An 18,678-nucleotide genomic window follows, 5' to 3' on the forward strand; every position below is an offset into this window, starting at 1 on the left:
CACAGTCATGACACATGAACCCTAACCATAACTTGTCATGACAAAAACCAAATGACACTTACTAAAAAAAAGTGTTATATATGTGTTTGTAATGTTTATGACACATTCATGACAGTGTCATGTCACTCTTATGTAGATACCTTCAAGTAAAGTGTAACCATTTTTTTTCCCCAAGCAGAAAAAGCAGAACTATTTCTCTGCTCTTGCTTCTTCTTTAATGCTGCATGAAATAATTGATCTTATCACAGATATTGATCTTATCACAGAATATTGTGGGAAAATCAACTCAACATCAAATCCAACTGCAATTTTTACATTTATAAACAAGTATTTATCTGCCTGCAATCATATTTACAATTACTAAATTATCCAAGGATCTCATGCAAGTTTTAATGAATATGCCATTTAAAATTGTGTTTCCTGTGTTCACTATGATTTACTTACAAAAAATGGCCAACCCTGTATCCAAGCTTTGCTGCCACTATCCATTGCTTACTATCCAATACAAACACATACTGTCTATAATCTTTGAAAGACTACACATGCCAATACGACATCTATTTTCCTGTACCCAATTCCATCGTCATATGTTACATTCCTACAGATTCACAGGGAGGTAAGCACATGGGGAAGATCATGTCAGCCGAATCAAAGATTGGGCTTTAAATGAAGCCTTGGGCTGGCCAAAGTCTTTCTTTCCTAATACAGGTTTTATAACAACTTCACGTTTTATCTATTAGCGTACTTTTAAAATGTACTACACTGTGCTTTTTGCAAACAGGGAGCAACAGTGCACAGGCTCATGGAACACCTGACAATGCTAATATTTAATGGTAGGGTTAAAAGTGCATTATATAAATGATATGGGTAGCCTCAGTTTACATATTTAAAGGGATTGGTTCAGTGGGTTATTCTAGGATTTGTGACCCTTCAGATTAGTTGAGGGACTGTTTATTTGCCAGTAAAATAATCTCATTACTTGTACAATAATCTCACCTGCAAGAATGGGCAAGACAGGCAGGACATCTGTACTTCGCCTCTTCTGATCCACACACACCACAACTGCAGGAGAGACAATATGTCAGCATGGTGCACACAATCTGTGGGCAGTCTTAATAAACTTAAACAGATAGTAGGAATAACAGGGACAATAAGTGTAATAAGTAAGCAATAATCAACTCACTTGACTGCAATACAACACAGAAAAAAAAACACTTACAAAGTGTAGGCGACATATAGAAACAAGATATTACCGGTTAGGTATACGTGCAGTTGTCCCAAATTCCCCAAACAATGTCCTTAATTATGAACCTAAACCACCTGTGCTGTTTAACAGGTGTTTTATAGTAATTAACCCTCAGTTTTTGGAAAATAATTTGGGACAGTAAACTGCACGTATACCAAAGGTTAAAGACAAGGAAAGATGACGAAAGAGTAAAGTAAATACAGTTTTTCGAGTTTGGGGGCAGTGTTGTCAGATGTAACGTTAACGTTGTAACGTTATAACTAACGTCAGCACATAACGCTACATGTCGTTTTTTAAACTATCGTTACTGGCAATATATACTCCTCTTTATATCTTTATAACGTCTATAAAAAGGTAAAAAAGAAAAGAAAAGAAAGGCTCGCGCAAACACGCGTGAACCTGTTAGCTAACTAGCTAGCTAACGTTAAGTTAGCAGTTTGCTTCTGACACCCTGTCTAGCAAAACACTCACTTGGAGAGAGACATTTTTCTTTTGGTCCCTTTCGGCTCTTCTTCCTGGTCGCTGTTTTCCATTCGGCTCTCCGACGTTGACAGTATGTCTGTTGTTGGTAACGGTACAGTTACAGAGAACATGACAGGAGAAGTGTAGCCACACGTTGGACACAACCAGGCGGTATCAAAACAAACCCTCTTCCGCCGGTGGCAACTTTCAGCCTTCAGCCACGAGGAGATGAGTTCCGGTTGGAAACCTGCTCATTAGCGCCTCCCGTTGTTAGTGGATCAGAACTACAGCGTCCTCCACTGTCAAGTAGTGTGTCTTTCTCAAAATAAAAAGTAAACACTGAAAGCACAAATAACACTGAGCTGATAAGAATGTGGAGAATATATGTCCAAATGTGTAGCTATTGGGAATATTCACAAAAAATAAATAAATAAAAATAAATCATCGAAAATGCAGAGCTTTTGTTTTCCTCTTAGTAAGTAAATGGTCTTTCCAGGACAGTATAACTATACACATTGTAATTCTAATCATTATGATTAGTAGACAGTCTACAAGACCTAATATGTTCATGTGCAAGTCTAGTTCCTCACTTAAATGTACAGGACGAGTTTATTGTGGTGGTCATTTCAGGTTTACAAAGAGAGAGAGAAAGAGAGAGAGAGAGAGAAAGAAAGAGCCCTTGTGCACACATCATGTTTGATCAGCAGTTTAACTCTGAGCTACTTGCATTTATAATATGTCACAGTTTGAATAGGAAACCTGAGCTGGACTGCTCGACTATTTACATTTTCTATTTTGTTGTTATTTTATATAACACCTTGTTAATACTCACACACTGGAGGCTGCCCCATGCAACCAGTCTTATCTGTTGTCTGCTGAGCAGCTCCACTGGAGCAGTTGGGGTTAATGTCCTTTGCTGTAATGCACCTCATAGGTGTTAATGAAGGTGGGACTCTTTTACATTTCCCTCCAAGATTTATCCTGCCAGGGTCCTGGTATCAAACAGCCTTTCTAACGTTTAGGCCACCACAATTTAAAATAGATTTGTCAGTATAAACAGTATATATGTCCTTGTCATGTTACGGTTAACATTCACGACTAATTTGATTCCCAACATATTCTATGACTTTGACCATTCAAAAAAAGGACACAACCATTTGTGGGTAAAATGCTCCTTTTATTTGTTTGGCAACGTATTTATTTTTTACACATTTGCATTCACCTTTAACCTGCACAGTTGTTCAAGGTAACATAACTTAAGAATATAATGACTGTGTTTTCTTTGTATTCTGACTCTGGCCTAATGTAGCTGCCAGTCCACCTAACCACCACTGCAAAAACGAAAACAACAGTATGATGAACATACAGTCACAGGTGTGAACACAGACACACCTTTTACACATAAATACCTCTTTAGACTGAGCTGTGGTTGACCAAATAGTTCTCTGAGAGTATAATTTACTGTGATACAGTCATGTGAATAAAAAACAAAAAGAATATAAATAAACATACAGTATGCTGTCAATATATACACAGGAAATGTAAAAACTCACTGATGACTCATTTCTTTTTTTTGCAGCACCAATGATAGGTTTCCCCTGAAGAACCTACCACATAGAAGGAAACGCTACAAAATATGTAGTGTATCAAAAAAATGGTTCATAAATTAGAAATGACCAAATCAACATAAGTACTTAGAAAAAACATAACAAATCTTGATGTAACCGGTACATACAAAACAAAGGCAAAAAAAAAGAAGACTTGACATTAGCAACTATTCTAGAGAGCAAATGAGCAGGTAGAGGTAGAGCACCATCCGTCCAACTGGGCAGGACCGAAGACAAAAATGTCATGAAAACAATGTAAAATATTAGCCTTTGATTGGAAAATGAAATATTTATAGCAGTCACACATTATCCACATGCTATTGCACTCATAAAAACATTTTAGTTAGACAGTGCTCTTAAGTAGAGGCCTGGCACACTCCTTCGGGTTAGGCCTCTGCTTAGGATGGTCTGGGCGTGAGAGGTGAGAGGGAGGTGTGAGTTTTAGGTCCATTTACAGCCAACCTAAGCACCGTTTAACTAACAATTATCAACAAAACACACTTTATACAATTACTGATAAATATTGGTATACACTGTTGTCCTTTGGCCTTCTTGGCCTGGGTGTTCCACAGAGATTGAGTTCTTCCATGCAGCTCTGCCTTCAATTGGACATTGGACATTTGTTGTGCTAACAGGTCCCATTAACGGTTTTCCAATGAACACAACACACTCTCACCGGCACTCGCTCTTGGTAGTCAGCAATTTTTTTTGTAACAGCCTTGTATTTTAGTAGTTCATGTAAAATAGTTACAGGCCGGTGATGTTGGTGTCAGAGAAAGCAGACTGGACTGATTTCTATACGGCGCTGACTATTGGGCTGTGATGTGAGAAACTCCTGCATGTCTACAATAGGTAGCTGACGACTGTCCTGAGTATGGAAGAAGAAGCGTGACTGGTGCCAGCTGCCATCTTGGATCTGAAAGATGATAAGTGGAGGCGAGACAAAAAAGAAACATCATTCAAGCGATTTATGTTCCAAATTAATAAAATATGTTGAAAAATATTACAGAGTATGCTTGAAAAGGTATTGCTGAATCAATTTTCTGTCCTGCTTATTACCTTGCACTCATCTTGGAGCACATTTGGTTCAAGTAGTGTGTCTTTCTCAAACATCTGTTTGTTCCAGCCACGAAACTTAAGTGTGGTGTTCTCTTGCGGTAAGGATCCGGTGGAGCTAAAGCTGAAGCTGTCTGTGGTGCCATAGGGAGGATCATTTAGGCAGTGGAGTGTGATGCTGTGACTGGCTTCAGTACTCAGCAAATGGAGAAACTTCATTTGGACTTTCCCCACACCAAACGCCATCTGTGACAGAGAGCAGAAACAGGAGTGTGATCAGTCTGCCATCATAACCACAAATGGTTACAATTCAGATGTCTGGAAAGCTACCTCCTACAATGTGAAAGCAAAGGACAATACAGAGGATTGTTGCGGTTAAGGTTCTACGTGAATCTAAATGAGTCCTTTATGGGTTTGCAAGACAATGTGGAAAAGTTCAAAGAATTAACTGACATGGATAGTGACAGCAATGACAGAGCACATACCTGTCCCCACCATCCAAAACATAACCACTATTTCTATTTATTTAGGATTAAATAAAGTAAACAAACAGCCCTTTATTTCATCTAGCACATTGATATGTTGATATATCATTTTTTTTAAACTTAAATGTTACCTTATTAGAGGCTACTGGATGTAAACAGGTCTGCCCTCCTGCGGTAAAATTGCAGAAGACCTTGAAGGCATCAGAAGTACAGCCCAAGTTTGGATCAATCCAGAACCAACCTTAAAATTGGACAGAGAGAGAGAGAGAGAAAGTGAGAGAGAGAGAGAGAGTCAGGGAGAGCAAGACAAGTATTTTATAAAAATGTATATGCAAACATCTACATATGCCTACAAACGTGTAACAAAAAGATCTCATATTAAAAAAATTCTGCATTCCCATCCATTCAGTATCAGGTAGATGAGACTCTCACCATCTCTGAGCTTGTGATGACAGTCAAGCAGATCTTTGCAGACACGGGCCGGGTTCTCCCTTGTGCCCAGAGGCTTTTTTATGCTCTCAATCACACTGCTCAGGTAACGTAGAGTCTTTTGTATCTCCGTATTTTGATCGGAGAGGCTCATTTCTGTGTTCTGTAAACTCTGGTTGAGAATGGGAAAGACAGCACTATCAAGCTCCAAAATTATATATCATTAGTGCCTTCATTACAGTTACAAAACCAACAGAAAGTGCGAAACAATTTTTAAAGCTATAGTGCGTAGTTTCTGTCGCCCCCATGAGGAATTCTAAGTAATGACAACAAAACTGTCGGCACATCCACGTGACGCAAGCCTTCCGTAATCGCGCCCCACCCCTCCTCCATGCAGTTGCTTGTAACCAAGGAGGACATGGAGGATTTAAAAAACATGATGGACAACAGAAGAGGTAATTATCTTCACTTGAGTTTCTGTGTGTGAAAGTTGCCGAACGACATCATTTTCTAAACATAACAATACTGAGAAATACACAGAGAGATTTGTGGAGCTGACAGTCTTGTGGAGCTGACAGTCTTACTTAGCTTTGTATCAACTCATTTGGCTTTAGTGTAACGGATGTTCATTAATATAAAAAAGTTACGCACTAAAGCTTTAAACTAACTTCCATTTATTCATTGTCTGTCCTTTTGCCAACTTATCTGCCATCCATGCAAGAATCCACCCAGTCCATTGACTGAGAGTATTAGTGCCTTACCTGTGTGCTGAGGGCAGCGTTAGAGTCAGATAGACCGTAGACTGCTGAGTCATCATATATCAGCCTCTGTGGATTCAAAATCAACATATTCAGTTTAATGAAAACATAACACATTCAGTACACTGTTCATTATTTAACTAAAAGATGATAATCCAAAGGCTTTTTCATTGGTTATAGAAAACATGGCAGTTTCAATACACATCTGGTTTATGGAAAAAACTTTAATAGAATAAGAATACACTTTAATACCAGAGAAAAGCAGTAAAATAAGTCTTGCATCAATAAACTCTGAAATTCCTGACTTTAGTAGGGGGGAAGAATAACATATTCCACTCAGCATGTGTGTAAACAAAAAAAGGCATCTGATGTAGTTGTTTTTCTGGGTTTTTGCAAATGTTTGAGCAGGTAAAGGTAATTCAGATAGCAGAAAGACACACTTTATCCACAAGTTATGACACATGTAAGGAGGGTTTCTATCAGTATCACAGGCTGATCATTGATCTACAGTGTCAATGCTTCTGAATAAATATGTTCTTTTTTGCACGTCTTATCACTGACATGGATGATTTATTGGCTCATCTATAGTTTAGCCAATATGCAAACAAGACATGTTTGTCCTGTCTCTATTTTATCTTGGCTTTGCTCTGCTTGCTTTTCTTTATTTCTTTGGAAAGTCTATTGAATCCTTGGCAGTCACAAATCTTTGATTTCAGGAATAAAAAGAAAGAAAGATATAACAGGGTTATTCTCCAGCCAGAGATTAAAGACATACAACAGGATGGGGATACAGGGTTTAGTCATTCAAATGTAAAATTATATATATATATATAATTTTATTTATTATTATTATTTTTATATATTTTACCCTAAGAGCTGGACAATTTCCCTGCAACTTTATGGTTCAAACCTTATGTCTTTTGCATGAAACTCAAAAATGGGCTCCTGCCTGCTAGCTGATCCTATCTACCTGTCTACTTGAGTGACATGAAGCACTTACTGTTGGACCTGGAGCACCTGGGGGTCCCTAAGGTGGGGAGAAAGAAGAAGACAAAATGAGTGACACAGTGAAAAATGAGTCTATTGTGGTTGCGGGCAGATCACTTTCTGGTAAACCATGTCTGTGTCAGTGGACTCTGAAGATACATATTTTATAGGGAGATGTTTGAGTGTGCAACCAGAGAACTGAATACATTTGAAAGATAGTAGTATTTTAGTCATCATATTTTATAATGTATATAATAAATCATTTGAAATCTCATATGGCAATGCCACCAATTATTCCAAAACCGTCCTGTTTCCAGAGTTTTTATACATTCTGGACCCAAATAAAAAAGTCTGACCGGACTGACTGAAATGAAAGCAAGCTCATCCACTATGTTTCATAATTAGACATATCACAGAACTGTATTGTTACATTAATAGAGTACATTTACTGTAGTATAAAGCTGAGATGTGATAGTGAGGTTAACACTTACGCTAGGTCCTGGACTTCCCTGTGGTCCTTGAGGCCCCTGAAGGTGTGAGAAAGAAAATCAGTCTACTGAGAAAAAACATGTATCGGATAATCGTGGTGCAGCATCACATCGAGCAGCGTGGGACTCTGCAGGCAACAACTGCAGAATCATGATTAAGTTTCTCCCATCACTTTTCTCTGTGATGCTATGAGGAATAGCAGGAGGAATTTGACTGTTCTATAGTAGCTACCCCCGGCAGCTGGACTCAGGTGGTTTCAGGTAGTTCATGTCCATATATGTGACAGTATACACATATTTGACATCATCAGTGTTTGAGAGAAGGCTAGAATGAAGGGGCCATTATGTACACAGTCAGGGTGTGTGTGTGTGTGTGTGTGTGTGTGTGTGTGTGTGTGTGTGTGTGGGTGGGTTTGGCAGTGGTTAGTCAGTGGGAATTACAGAGGCTGAACTAAGAATCTTACTACAGTTTACATTACAGAGTAGGAGCAGGGATATAGAAGTGAATATGGGGATTGCATTGTGGTTTGCCATGCTAACATTTTGACAAGGCATTTCCTCAACTTTGTTTACACAAGAGGGTCTGAGAGTACTGTAAGGCCCCACAGCGAGCTCCGGGAGACACTGAAAACAGCTACTTTCACTATGACTCAGCCATACCGATCTACAGAGGAGGACAGTCATATAAACAAAAGTACCACTGAACCACAGCTAGCTTTCATGCATATTTAAACACAGCCTTCGTCATCTACAGTAGGTCTTTTTTCACACCCACAATCTCCTTTTAGCTGGCGCCATTATAACTGGCCCAGCAATGCTTTCTCAGTAAGACATTTTCAAGTCTGACTCTTCAGTATAATCATGACATAATCACACGGTATATCAGCATGTAATCATACGTAATATAAATCATTATCACATAATCAGTCTGACAGACCTTTCGTTGTTTGGTTACTGGTTTGAATCAGATCTTACCATTTCGCCACCGCTTCCCTTCGGACCCCTTGGTCCCTGTGGAAAAGATACGTAACAACATGAAAACATATCCAGCATTGTATCCTGCTCTGTGTTCTATATACACTTGAATTAGGACTTTATTGAAAGTTATAAAATATCTCTCATTATTTCCATTGTGTCAACATCCTTCTCAGTTCTACAGTATTCGCTGATCATTGTCTTGTGATTGTGTCATACAATACTTGTTATGCACGCATCGTGCACGCATGCACGCACACATGCACACACACACACACACACACACACACACACACACACACACACACAAACCTACAGGTTTTCCCATTGGGCCCATCATTCCTTCGGGGCCTACAGGTCCAGTGAATCCCTGAAACAAATGAGACAATGAGACTGCTGAAAGGTGTGTTACAATGCATCCCGCAAGACTTCAGGGTGTCCTAAATGATTACAACAGAAAGTGTGTGTGCTCTAAAGAGGAGTTGAAGACATCTGTATGCATATTTCAGATCATTGTAATCCTTTTAATATATTATTTCACTAGTGGGGTTAGAATTCCAGCAGTACAGAAAGCACAGCTGTGTGCTTACTGTTTCCATTTTAAATGAAACTTACCAGAGTGCCCAATGGGCCTTTCGGGCCAGGGAAGCCTCTCAATCCCAAATCACCATTCGGCCCCTGTTTGAAGGAAAAATAGGTCTTGTCAATCCCTGTGTGCCATTATACATGGACAATATACTAGAGGAAATGTTTTCTTTTAAATGTGGGTTAGCTACTAAGTCTCTTACCATTGGCCCTGGAAAGCCCTGTAAGCCAACTATACCCAGATCCCCAGATTCCCCCTGCAAGCAGAAAAGACAATAACATCATAGCAACAAAAGAGCTTTGCCTTTTACATACTGACAAATTTTTGACATTTAGTACGCATTTGACAAACACATCATATGATAAGTAAGAGTATACAGAGAGTGTGTGTGTGTGTGTGTGTACCTACAACTCCAGACACAGTAGAAACACAGCATGTTGGCTTTAAAATAATGTCCTTGTCCATTTCAAAAGAACTGGGGCGCACACAAGGCTTTATATCTGATACAGATGCCCCAGCCCACACTCGCACACCCTCCTAGAAGCACACACTGGGGGGGTTTGGTGTCTGTACCCTATTCTCTGTCTGAGAGCTGTCTGTCGTCCAGGGTGGCAGACACGTTGTGTTTGTACAGCCAGTCATCTACATCCTCGAGACAGCTCCACTTTCGTGCCAGCGACTTTGACTGAGAAACTCTATTCAGTGAAAAGTGTAAAGGGATCTGACCCAAGGGCCCGAGTCTGCTCTCTGTTTCACGAGCATCAATGGAGAAAACTAGTGGAGAGAGGGGAGAGCGAGGGATTGAATGTTGTTCCTTTTTTTCTTCTTCTTTGAGGATTTACATAAGCAAAGTGGAGCACCTCTTTTTCAGGTCTCTGGAGGGTGAGGATCTTGCATACAGTAACGTGGCCTTACCAGGCGGAATGTTTCCATCCTTGTTACACCACTCAGGGTGGAAAAGTGTCAGACACGCACATGGGCTACCTAACCCCCTGAAGCTATATTTAGAGAGGTATTAAAGAATGTATATACACTTATAAAGCCATAGGGATGGTTAGCAATTTAAAAAGAGCAATATAGTGGCCTACACAGTTATGACTTCTATATTTCAAAAATATATTTCAGGTGTCAAAGACAGAACATTTTAATAACCATTAATAAAGAAAAGGTATGAATCTGTGAATCAAACATATATCTTGCAATACAAAAATGTTGGGATAATGTGTTTTTGTGTGAATAGTTAACTTCTACTTGAATCTTTACTTACTTACTTTAGTTCATACTATATATGCGAATGATACGGCAAGATCTGTAACTCAAACACGTGCCAATATCTAACACACTTTTATTGTTACACAATTATTCCAGGGTATGGAAATCTACTTGAATCCTATTTTAAAGCTATAGTGCGTAGTTTCTGACTCCCCCATGAGGAATTCTAAGTAATGACAACAAAACTGTTGGCGCGTCCACATGATACAAGCCTTCCGTGATCGCGCACAGTTGCTAGTAGCCAAGGAGGACACGGAGGATTAAAAAAACATGATAGACTCTTCAGAAGAGGTAATTATCTTCTACTCCTATCTACTACTATCAATCTATCTACTATCAAATTTCTACGCACGAAAGTCACCAGACGACACAATCTTCTGAACACAGCCATACTGAGAAATACAGAGAGAGTTGTGTGGAGCTGATATAGTCTTAATTAGCTTTGTAGCAACTCATTTGGCAATGGCTTGAATGCAACGGACGTTCATTAATATAAAAAAGTTACGCGCTAAAGCTTTAATGGATTTTTACTTTAAATCACAAATGCCTGTTTAATACTCACTGGTTGTCCTTTGGGTCCTTGGTCACCTTTCCTGCCCTGGTCACCTGTAGCCCCCTCCATGCCTTTGATTCCCGAGGCTCCCCTGTCCCCTGGCAGTCCCAGTTCTCCCTGAACCCACAAAGGTCGGGTTTAAACAACGTTAGTACAACTTAAGAAAATGTTTCTTCACCGGAGACTTTTTTGTTCTGTTGAGACATACTGCTACAATTAAAAAAACAATTCGGTCAATATTTATTATCGTTTTTACCTTCTGACCAGGCGGGCCTCTTTCTCCAGGTGGTCCAGGAAGTCCAATCTCTCCCCTGGGACCTGGACGTCCAGCAGGTCCCTCTTGTCCCACCAAGCCTTGTTGACCCTGAATGCAAACCAAAGTTGGTGTCAACAAAATGTTGTCAATTTTAAAAACAAAATAACAAATAAATAATATGATTGTTTACTTTTTTACTATGAAAAATATAAAAAAAGATTTTTTTATCATTCATTTTTATTTATTCACTCATAATGGTGGTTAATTAAAAAGCACACATGGATGTTGACGAGGACAATGAAATTTGGATGTTTCTTGGATTTAAAGTCTGCTCTTAAACTCAAACTTCTGATGCCGGAGCATACTTGAACACACTAACAGGGAAAAGTTTTCAACAGTCCATGGCAGGCTATGTCAAACATACAGTAGGCCAAAAAAACAGCATCAGCTTTAATTCTTTTCAATGTTTCAAAGTTTATTTCAAAATATCCAAATACTCATACTGTAGCTGTAAACCACAGTGCTGAAGTCCGCTGGCCTCTCCTGGTTATAATATTTTTTGACAGTGGGCTCTTTAAGTAACTTTAAGTAATCACTGAGTTGCTTTTTTCACACCACAGACCACAGCGGTTACCTGCTCCATCAGCAGTGTGGTGAGGCAGTGGGGAGCGAGTGATATTAGAATAACAGATTGAGTGGGTCGTCACCTCACATAGGGCTGTTCGTCGATCACTGTGAGGAGAGCGGATAAGTCAGGAGCCAGGTTTAATGGCCGTACCCCCAACCTGCAGGCGCTAGGAAGCTCTTGCATAAGAAAAAGCCACTGTATATCAGCTTAATGAGATCAGTCAGAGATTTTAATTCAAACTGACCCCTCCAACACACACGCACACACACACACACACACACCCTCTGACACTTGGCTGTCTCAGTCTTGTGTCAGAGCTGCTGTTGAGCCAAGAAAACGTCTACTTCCTAACAAATATGGTATCTAACACAAGCCCAGAAATGTCTGAAGCTTCTGCATTACAGACATATTGAAATTACTTTTTACATTTTTTTGGACAGCACTCACTGGTCAGGTGTTCTTAATCCTTTAGGCTAAGCTAACTAATTAGGGCTGGGTATCGTTAAAAAAAATTTCGATACCGGTACCGATACCGTGACTTTGATTCCGGTTCCAAAACAATACTTTTTTGACACTAATTTTATAAAACAAAAAGAAATGAAAACATTACACATTACGGCACAATTTTTTAAATTTATTTTTCAGCTCCTACTATGTGTCTCTGTGTAACTTTAAAGTTTTTCCTGCCTGCCTCTACGACGTGTAAACAGCTGTGTAGACAGCCTATCACAAACATTATTAGATCTTGGTAGAAGCATGCTGCATGCTTATTGGCTCACTGACGCTGAGGAGATTTACTCCTTAGGTATTGAAATTGGGTACTGAATGAAGAGGCTATTTTCAATACTTGATACTTTAGAGGCAATTCGGTCAGTGCCTAAAAAGTATTGAGTTTGGTACCCTGCCCTACCTATAATATCAGGTCAGTGTTTCCGAGGGTTCTTGAAACAAACTAGTTAACATCAGTTTCCTGATGTTATCACGTTTGTGCTTCTTCTCTTGAAGGGCTAACCCAAATCAGAAGCCTCTAGCACCTGCTTTGCAGTCCCTTTCTTGTTGCTCACTTTTACACTGTCCAATAAAGCAGAAATGATTCAAATCTATGTTTGGAAAAAGTCTTCAATTTTCACTTTGGGAATGCATCCAACTGGCAATGTGTAATGAAATCAATATGCAGCAGATAATGAGGAACATAATGAGTAAGAAGATAATTGACGATCATTATGGGAATAATGACTAACAAGGACAGACAGGATGAGGATTATTCTGCATTCTGGACTCTGCAGCCTGCCAGCAGAGGCAGAACGAAGCCATATTGCAGTATCTTTCCCACTATGGAAGCACGTAGTGTGAAATTGAAAATAGCGGACCTCTCCTGCCGAGACAGCCCCGGGTGCTTTGTAGTAAAAGACCACCCTAAGAGCTCTAGACTACTGAAGCAGACTATTGGCTCAAGAAAACCTGCTATCTCCAAAAACAGCTCACATATAATAAAAGGTCTCGGTGAATAAAAATTAAACATGCATTTTAAATTCACAGCTAGTGTATTTCTTTCAAATTATACATAGTATTTTGTGTGATTTAGGAGCAGTAGAGTTATAGGACTCACTCTGCCAGAAACCATATCATTTCAGTTAAAATGAAAAACATGATGCCAAAATTAGACTGACTAGACTTTCACACAACATTATGTAAATGAAAGCCAGACAGAAAGGACTTGGCTTTCCAACTCTTGGCTGAAAAGGACAAAGAAATCCATGCATGAAATCCCAATCCACCCTGGCTGCACACTTATTTGGATAAACCGACTGCAGTCGCAACCAGAAGAAGCCAATCAAATCAAACAATGCATTTAATGATTAGTCAATCTCAGCCGTATGTCTCAGTCTTAACTCTACAGATGGTAGCAGCTGAAGGAAAGCATTGGGCATTCAGATGCAGTCAAATAAAAATCCCTGTGCTAAGGGGACAATGTGGCACAAGTTTTCATGGTGGCTGACTATGTAGTGAGGTCTATATGTCTGCAGCTGTATTTCAGCAGTTTTAGCACTAAGTACAGTAAAGGACAGGTCCTCTTGAAGGTTCAGTTACGCAAGCAAATCCCTTTTATGACCTACAATGATGGTGCTGAGCAAGGATGTTTTGAGACATAGCAAATAACTGAGCTTCTCTGTGCGTGAGTGAAAGCCACAAAGTCAGATTCATAATTTTCAAATGTGAACCCGACCACCCTCATAATTCCACGTTTTCCACTTGTCATCATCTGTGTAGCTCAGACATCTTTGTTATGACTGACATTGGTAAAACATATCAGGGAGCTTTGCCTTTTATATATTTGACAAATACTTTGTATATGATTAGCTAAAAGGGCCCACTAACTTACTTAAACCTTTTTCTAAAATAATAGCCCAAATAGTATTGCTTAAAGCTTTAATTTTCTGATACTAATGAACGTTCGTTACATTCAAGCCATTGCCAAAATGAGTTGCTACAAAGTTAATTAAGACTAACAGCTCCACACAACTCTGTATTTCTCAGTATGGCTATGTTCAGAAGATTGTGGTGTCCGGTGACTTTCCCGCGCAGAAACTCGAGTGAAGATAATGACCTCTTCTGAAGAGTCCATCATGTTTTTTAATCCTCCGTGTCCTCCTTGGCCACTGGACGCACCAACAGTTTTGTTGTCATTACTTAGCATTCCTCATGGGGGCGGCAGAAACTACGCACTATAGCTTTAAGCAGGCCAAAGTGCCATTAACAAAGACATTATGGGGACTCAATTTATATTCTGCAGAAAAAACAAGATGAATAGACCTAGTTGTGTGAAGATCCAATTTAATTAACTGTTGTTGCCTTCTGATTATCACGCATTGATATGGCCCTTTATTTAGAAAGCACAGAAGGAAGAATAGAGGTTGCAGATATTCCTATCCATATAGTCGTTAGTGGTAAGAAGAGAAGGGTTTGATTTAAACCAAAGATAATAACAAAATTAGATATGCATCTAAGAAAGTAAAAAGAAAGAGAAGCCATTCATTTACTCATTACTTTCTTTACATTCCCTTTTACTAAACGGGTAGATCATTAAAATTACACACAATTATATTCAGATAAGTACATTACTGACTATATGATACTGTCATTGGTTACCTGTCGTCCTTTTTTTCCGGGAAATCCTGGTAAGCCAGTCAGTCCTGGGGGACCATCCAGGCCTGGGTAACCGTCCATTCCCACGAGTCCAGGTAAACCAAGTGATCCCTGGAACATTTCCAACAGTGACAATGTCACTCAATCTTAATATCAGCCTGAGGAGCATCTACAGACATATCATGAGCACAATATCACTATTCTTACCATACCAGGTTTCTACTCCCTAATTGTTGCCCTGAATTCTCCATTGTAGATAAAGAGATGCATACCTGCAGACCTCAGCCCAAAAAAAGCTTTTGCCAGGACCAAATTACAGATCAATAAAGTTTGAAAGTAACGCATGGAAATATTTAGACATTTAAAGGAAATACAATACTGTTGCTGCTGACATTTGGTGACCCATGCAATATATCAACTAATGATGGACAGCGGCAGGGCATTTTTTAAAGTTACATGATCTATTTATTACTATTGCCTTCTCTCCCCTTTCGTATATGCAGTGATGGTAACTCATTTGTAAACATGCAATACTCTGGTAATGCTAAAGCTACTCAGTCAGCTGTTTCCCCAATGTCGAGCTGCATCATCATTATCACACAGCTAATCGTAGTGGAAAGTGCTCTTAATTGTACGACTGCTGCTGCTGTCTCTCTCTCAGCCATGCATTTGGTTGAGGTGATGTGATACTCACTTCGATGCCAGGAGCTCCACTCAGCCCTCTTGCTCCTTTCTTTCCGGCCGAGCCCTGGATAAACACACACAAGACATACACCAGCATTCACAAAAACACACAAGGTTATACTATACTACTATACTTTTATATTTATCGCTTTTTTTATCCCCACTGAATGTCCTTTTTTCTTGTGTTTTCAATGGCATTAGGTTAAATCACAATGAGGTGTTTAAATGAAATGTATGGCATAACACTAACACAGGAAACATCCACTGCTTTGTTTTTTAATAACAGCAAATTCTAGATTATCCCATTTGTCCCGGATGCTGCGCACCGAAACATTACATCTACCGCCAGTTACTGCGTTGCACAACTCTGAACCTCCTGCTGGCTGCTGCGTGGCGCAGCATTTGGTATTCGTCATACCCCATCTGTTTTTGAGAATCTTCTGTGTTTGTATGTTAGTGCTAAGGGAGCATGTTTTAATAAAACCTGTGATTCTTATCTTGACAATGTATTTTATTTCATGTTTCTTTGTGTTACAGAGGCTTAGATATTAAGATTTTGGTAGACGTTGACAATTCTTAATATTTTTTCAGAAAACCTTCAGGAGATAAGGATATTTATCCCAGAATAATATAGGTTTTTATAGGCGTTTTTAGCAGGCGTTTTAGGAGTAAATGGGTTATATTGTCATATTTAATAAGATCAACTTTATACACTTATTCTATACATAGAAAAAAAAAACTTTTTGCTTTTCATATTTGACCTCCAGGCCATGATATAGTCAGATATGTACAGTATGTACAGTCCTAGAAAGCTATCCCTCAAGGAACCAAAGCCGTAAATTTGAAACAGAAATACAGCAGATCCTGTGTGGCAGACACGCTGTACGCTGAATTTAGTTTTCTTTTTTTTTTCCTTTACTAAAATTCCACCACAGAGGTCACAGAGTCTTTGTACTAGCGTGTTTATCTGGTAACAGGTAAAAAAATATAAGGTGCTTTGGCCAAATGTCTGTGGTTAGTCTTTCATTCTGTCAGCAAACAGAAGGAGCTTTCTTCATCCAAAGTGTCATTTATAAACCCAGGCCAACCAAAGCCAACCCTGCTGGCAGCGGCTGGACAGGACTGTGTTAAAAGTTTAATGACACATTTATACATGAGTGATGTACATACATGTACTGTACGTTTGATTTTCTTGCTATGGGGATTTGCATTGACTCACCGGAGCGCCTATCTCTCCTTTTGGGCCTGATTCTCCAGGGAGGCCTGGTGATCCCTGAAGAGAGACAAACACACAAACAAACAAAAAAACTAAGATGTCATATGAATCCGTACTCTGTTTACATGATGAAATAGGTGGAATTAGGTTTTCACAGGTTTTCAGGAAAACAACATTATTGGCTTGTCAAATTGCATAATGTAATGAATGGATTTACACTTTATCTACACTGCTTCCTAAGTTTTGTGTGGACACCATGATGCCAAATTGTCTACTTAGGACACAGAAAAGCTCCTAATCCTTCTGACTATGCCCTACACTTGTCTCACCCTTAGCCAAAACACATTGACATATTTCACATAGTTAGCCCCACTACTGGTAAGTCTAAGAACAGCACAATTGCCAGTATGTTGTTTTGTCTTTTTACATCACTGTTTATAGTTAATGCTCCGCCACCATGGGTACAAAGCCACTGGTACAGTGATTTGAATGCACATACCAAAAATATGTTAAAACTGATAACATATATATATATATATATATATATATATATATATATATATATAGTACTATTACTATATACTGTAGCTACTGTACTACAGACATTTATTGACTTACCGGTGGGCCTTGCGGTCCAATAGCTCCACGAGATCCAGTGGTACCAACATGGCCCTGAAAAATATTTTATATATAATTATAGTTCTCTCTAATTCTCAGTCTTTATCAGTGCTGAAATGTAAGCAAGGTTTGAAAAGGAGGATTGGATACCTACAGCACACTAGGTAATGTTCTTATATATTAATATAATAATATTCTTATAATTAGAATTATACACTGGGATAACAAATCTAGGATAAGAAAATACTATATATGATAAAACATCAAAACAGTTGTTATCGTCTAAATCAAATAGCTTTTGTACAGGATTTGCCTGTTCAAAATGTTGTCGCTATAGACCACATTTGTAGATCCATTCACAGCTTAATATAAACACCAACTGTGGGCTTACTTTTTTGAGAGAAAAGAAGCCTGGGACTGAGAGGCATAAAGTGACAAAAACACCAGATTTCCGCAGCCTTATTGCTGGGAATGTGGTAATCCTCTCCCACATGTGTGGTCTGCCCTTACAGTACCTGAGCAGAGCAGTGTTCATTGGAGCACCAAAAGAGTACGAACAACAATCAAGTAGACAAGCACACTGAGTGGTGAGTGTGTGATGTGTCTGATGATGATTTAGTAGTTTGGTCTACCTGATATCCTTCATCCCCTGGCTCTCCACGCTCTCCTCGTTCTCCTGGGGGCCCCTGTGTAGACATAGATGCACACACATGAACACACATACTGTACATGCATGCCTTCATTTATGCCCACAAAGCCTCAATTGAGCTGGGCAGCTACGTAAAGACAGAGTTATTTCTCAGGCCAACACACAACATATTGAATAGATGTGACCTATGAGTCTGGATCTATCCTGGAATCAAATGGAAAGGCATCATTTCACATTGAACCTTACTTTCAGCCAATCTTGGTCAGGGGCTGCAGCAAGACACAGGCTACCATTGTACTGCTCATGCTACGTACTGCGATACTGTGCCAACTTGATAATCCAATACCACTCATATGGTAGGCTGCTATCTATACCTGTGTCGACTTCCAGTAACCCTGATTGTTAATGTAGGCCTGTCTGTGTGGTCACGTCCTGGGCTGAGAAATGTGTCTCAAAGTGCACAAGAGTCATGGTAGTGTATAACTGTGAGCAATGGTGGAAGAAGTACTCAAATCCTTTATTAAGTAAAAGTACTAATACCAAACTGTAAAAATACTCTGTTACAAGTACAAGTCC

The 18,678-nt window shown here is 39.3% G+C and overlaps 2 protein-coding genes across 2 annotated transcripts in view; both read right to left on the minus strand.

The window, feature by feature from the left end:
* znhit6 (zinc finger HIT-type containing 6) overlaps window positions 1–1,955 on the minus strand; it is a 30,760-nt gene extending 28,805 nt beyond the window's left edge. The window contains exons 1-2 of the mRNA XM_028588460.1: window positions 1,718–1,955; window positions 997–1,062 (exon numbers count right to left, since the gene is read on the minus strand). Coding sequence (XP_028444261.1) covers window positions 997–1,062; window positions 1,718–1,839 — 188 coding nt within the window. The 5' untranslated portion in view covers window positions 1,840–1,955. The remainder of the gene's footprint in view (window positions 1–996; window positions 1,063–1,717) is intronic.
* A 929-nt stretch (window positions 1,956–2,884) lies between these two features.
* The window catches only part of col24a1 (collagen type XXIV alpha 1 chain), a 117,310-nt gene continuing 101,516 nt past the window's right edge, over window positions 2,885–18,678 (minus strand). Inside the window, exons 44-61 of the mRNA XM_028587951.1 lie at window positions 18,086–18,139; window positions 17,454–17,507; window positions 16,839–16,892; window positions 15,630–15,683; window positions 14,939–15,046; window positions 11,161–11,268; window positions 10,914–11,021; window positions 9,282–9,335; window positions 9,109–9,171; window positions 8,810–8,863; window positions 8,494–8,529; window positions 7,522–7,557; window positions 7,044–7,070; window positions 6,047–6,112; window positions 5,289–5,457; window positions 4,988–5,097; window positions 4,375–4,617; window positions 2,885–4,231 (exon numbers count right to left, since the gene is read on the minus strand). Of these exons, the coding sequence (XP_028443752.1) occupies window positions 4,085–4,231; window positions 4,375–4,617; window positions 4,988–5,097; window positions 5,289–5,457; window positions 6,047–6,112; window positions 7,044–7,070; window positions 7,522–7,557; window positions 8,494–8,529; window positions 8,810–8,863; window positions 9,109–9,171; window positions 9,282–9,335; window positions 10,914–11,021; window positions 11,161–11,268; window positions 14,939–15,046; window positions 15,630–15,683; window positions 16,839–16,892; window positions 17,454–17,507; window positions 18,086–18,139 (1,545 nt within the window). The 3' untranslated portion in view covers window positions 2,885–4,084. The remainder of the gene's footprint in view (window positions 4,232–4,374; window positions 4,618–4,987; window positions 5,098–5,288; window positions 5,458–6,046; window positions 6,113–7,043; window positions 7,071–7,521; window positions 7,558–8,493; window positions 8,530–8,809; window positions 8,864–9,108; window positions 9,172–9,281; window positions 9,336–10,913; window positions 11,022–11,160; window positions 11,269–14,938; window positions 15,047–15,629; window positions 15,684–16,838; window positions 16,893–17,453; window positions 17,508–18,085; window positions 18,140–18,678) is intronic.

Source organism: Perca flavescens, chromosome 9 (genome assembly GCF_004354835.1).
Source record: "Perca flavescens isolate YP-PL-M2 chromosome 9, PFLA_1.0, whole genome shotgun sequence".
Taxonomy (NCBI): Eukaryota; Metazoa; Chordata; class Actinopteri; order Perciformes; family Percidae; genus Perca; species Perca flavescens.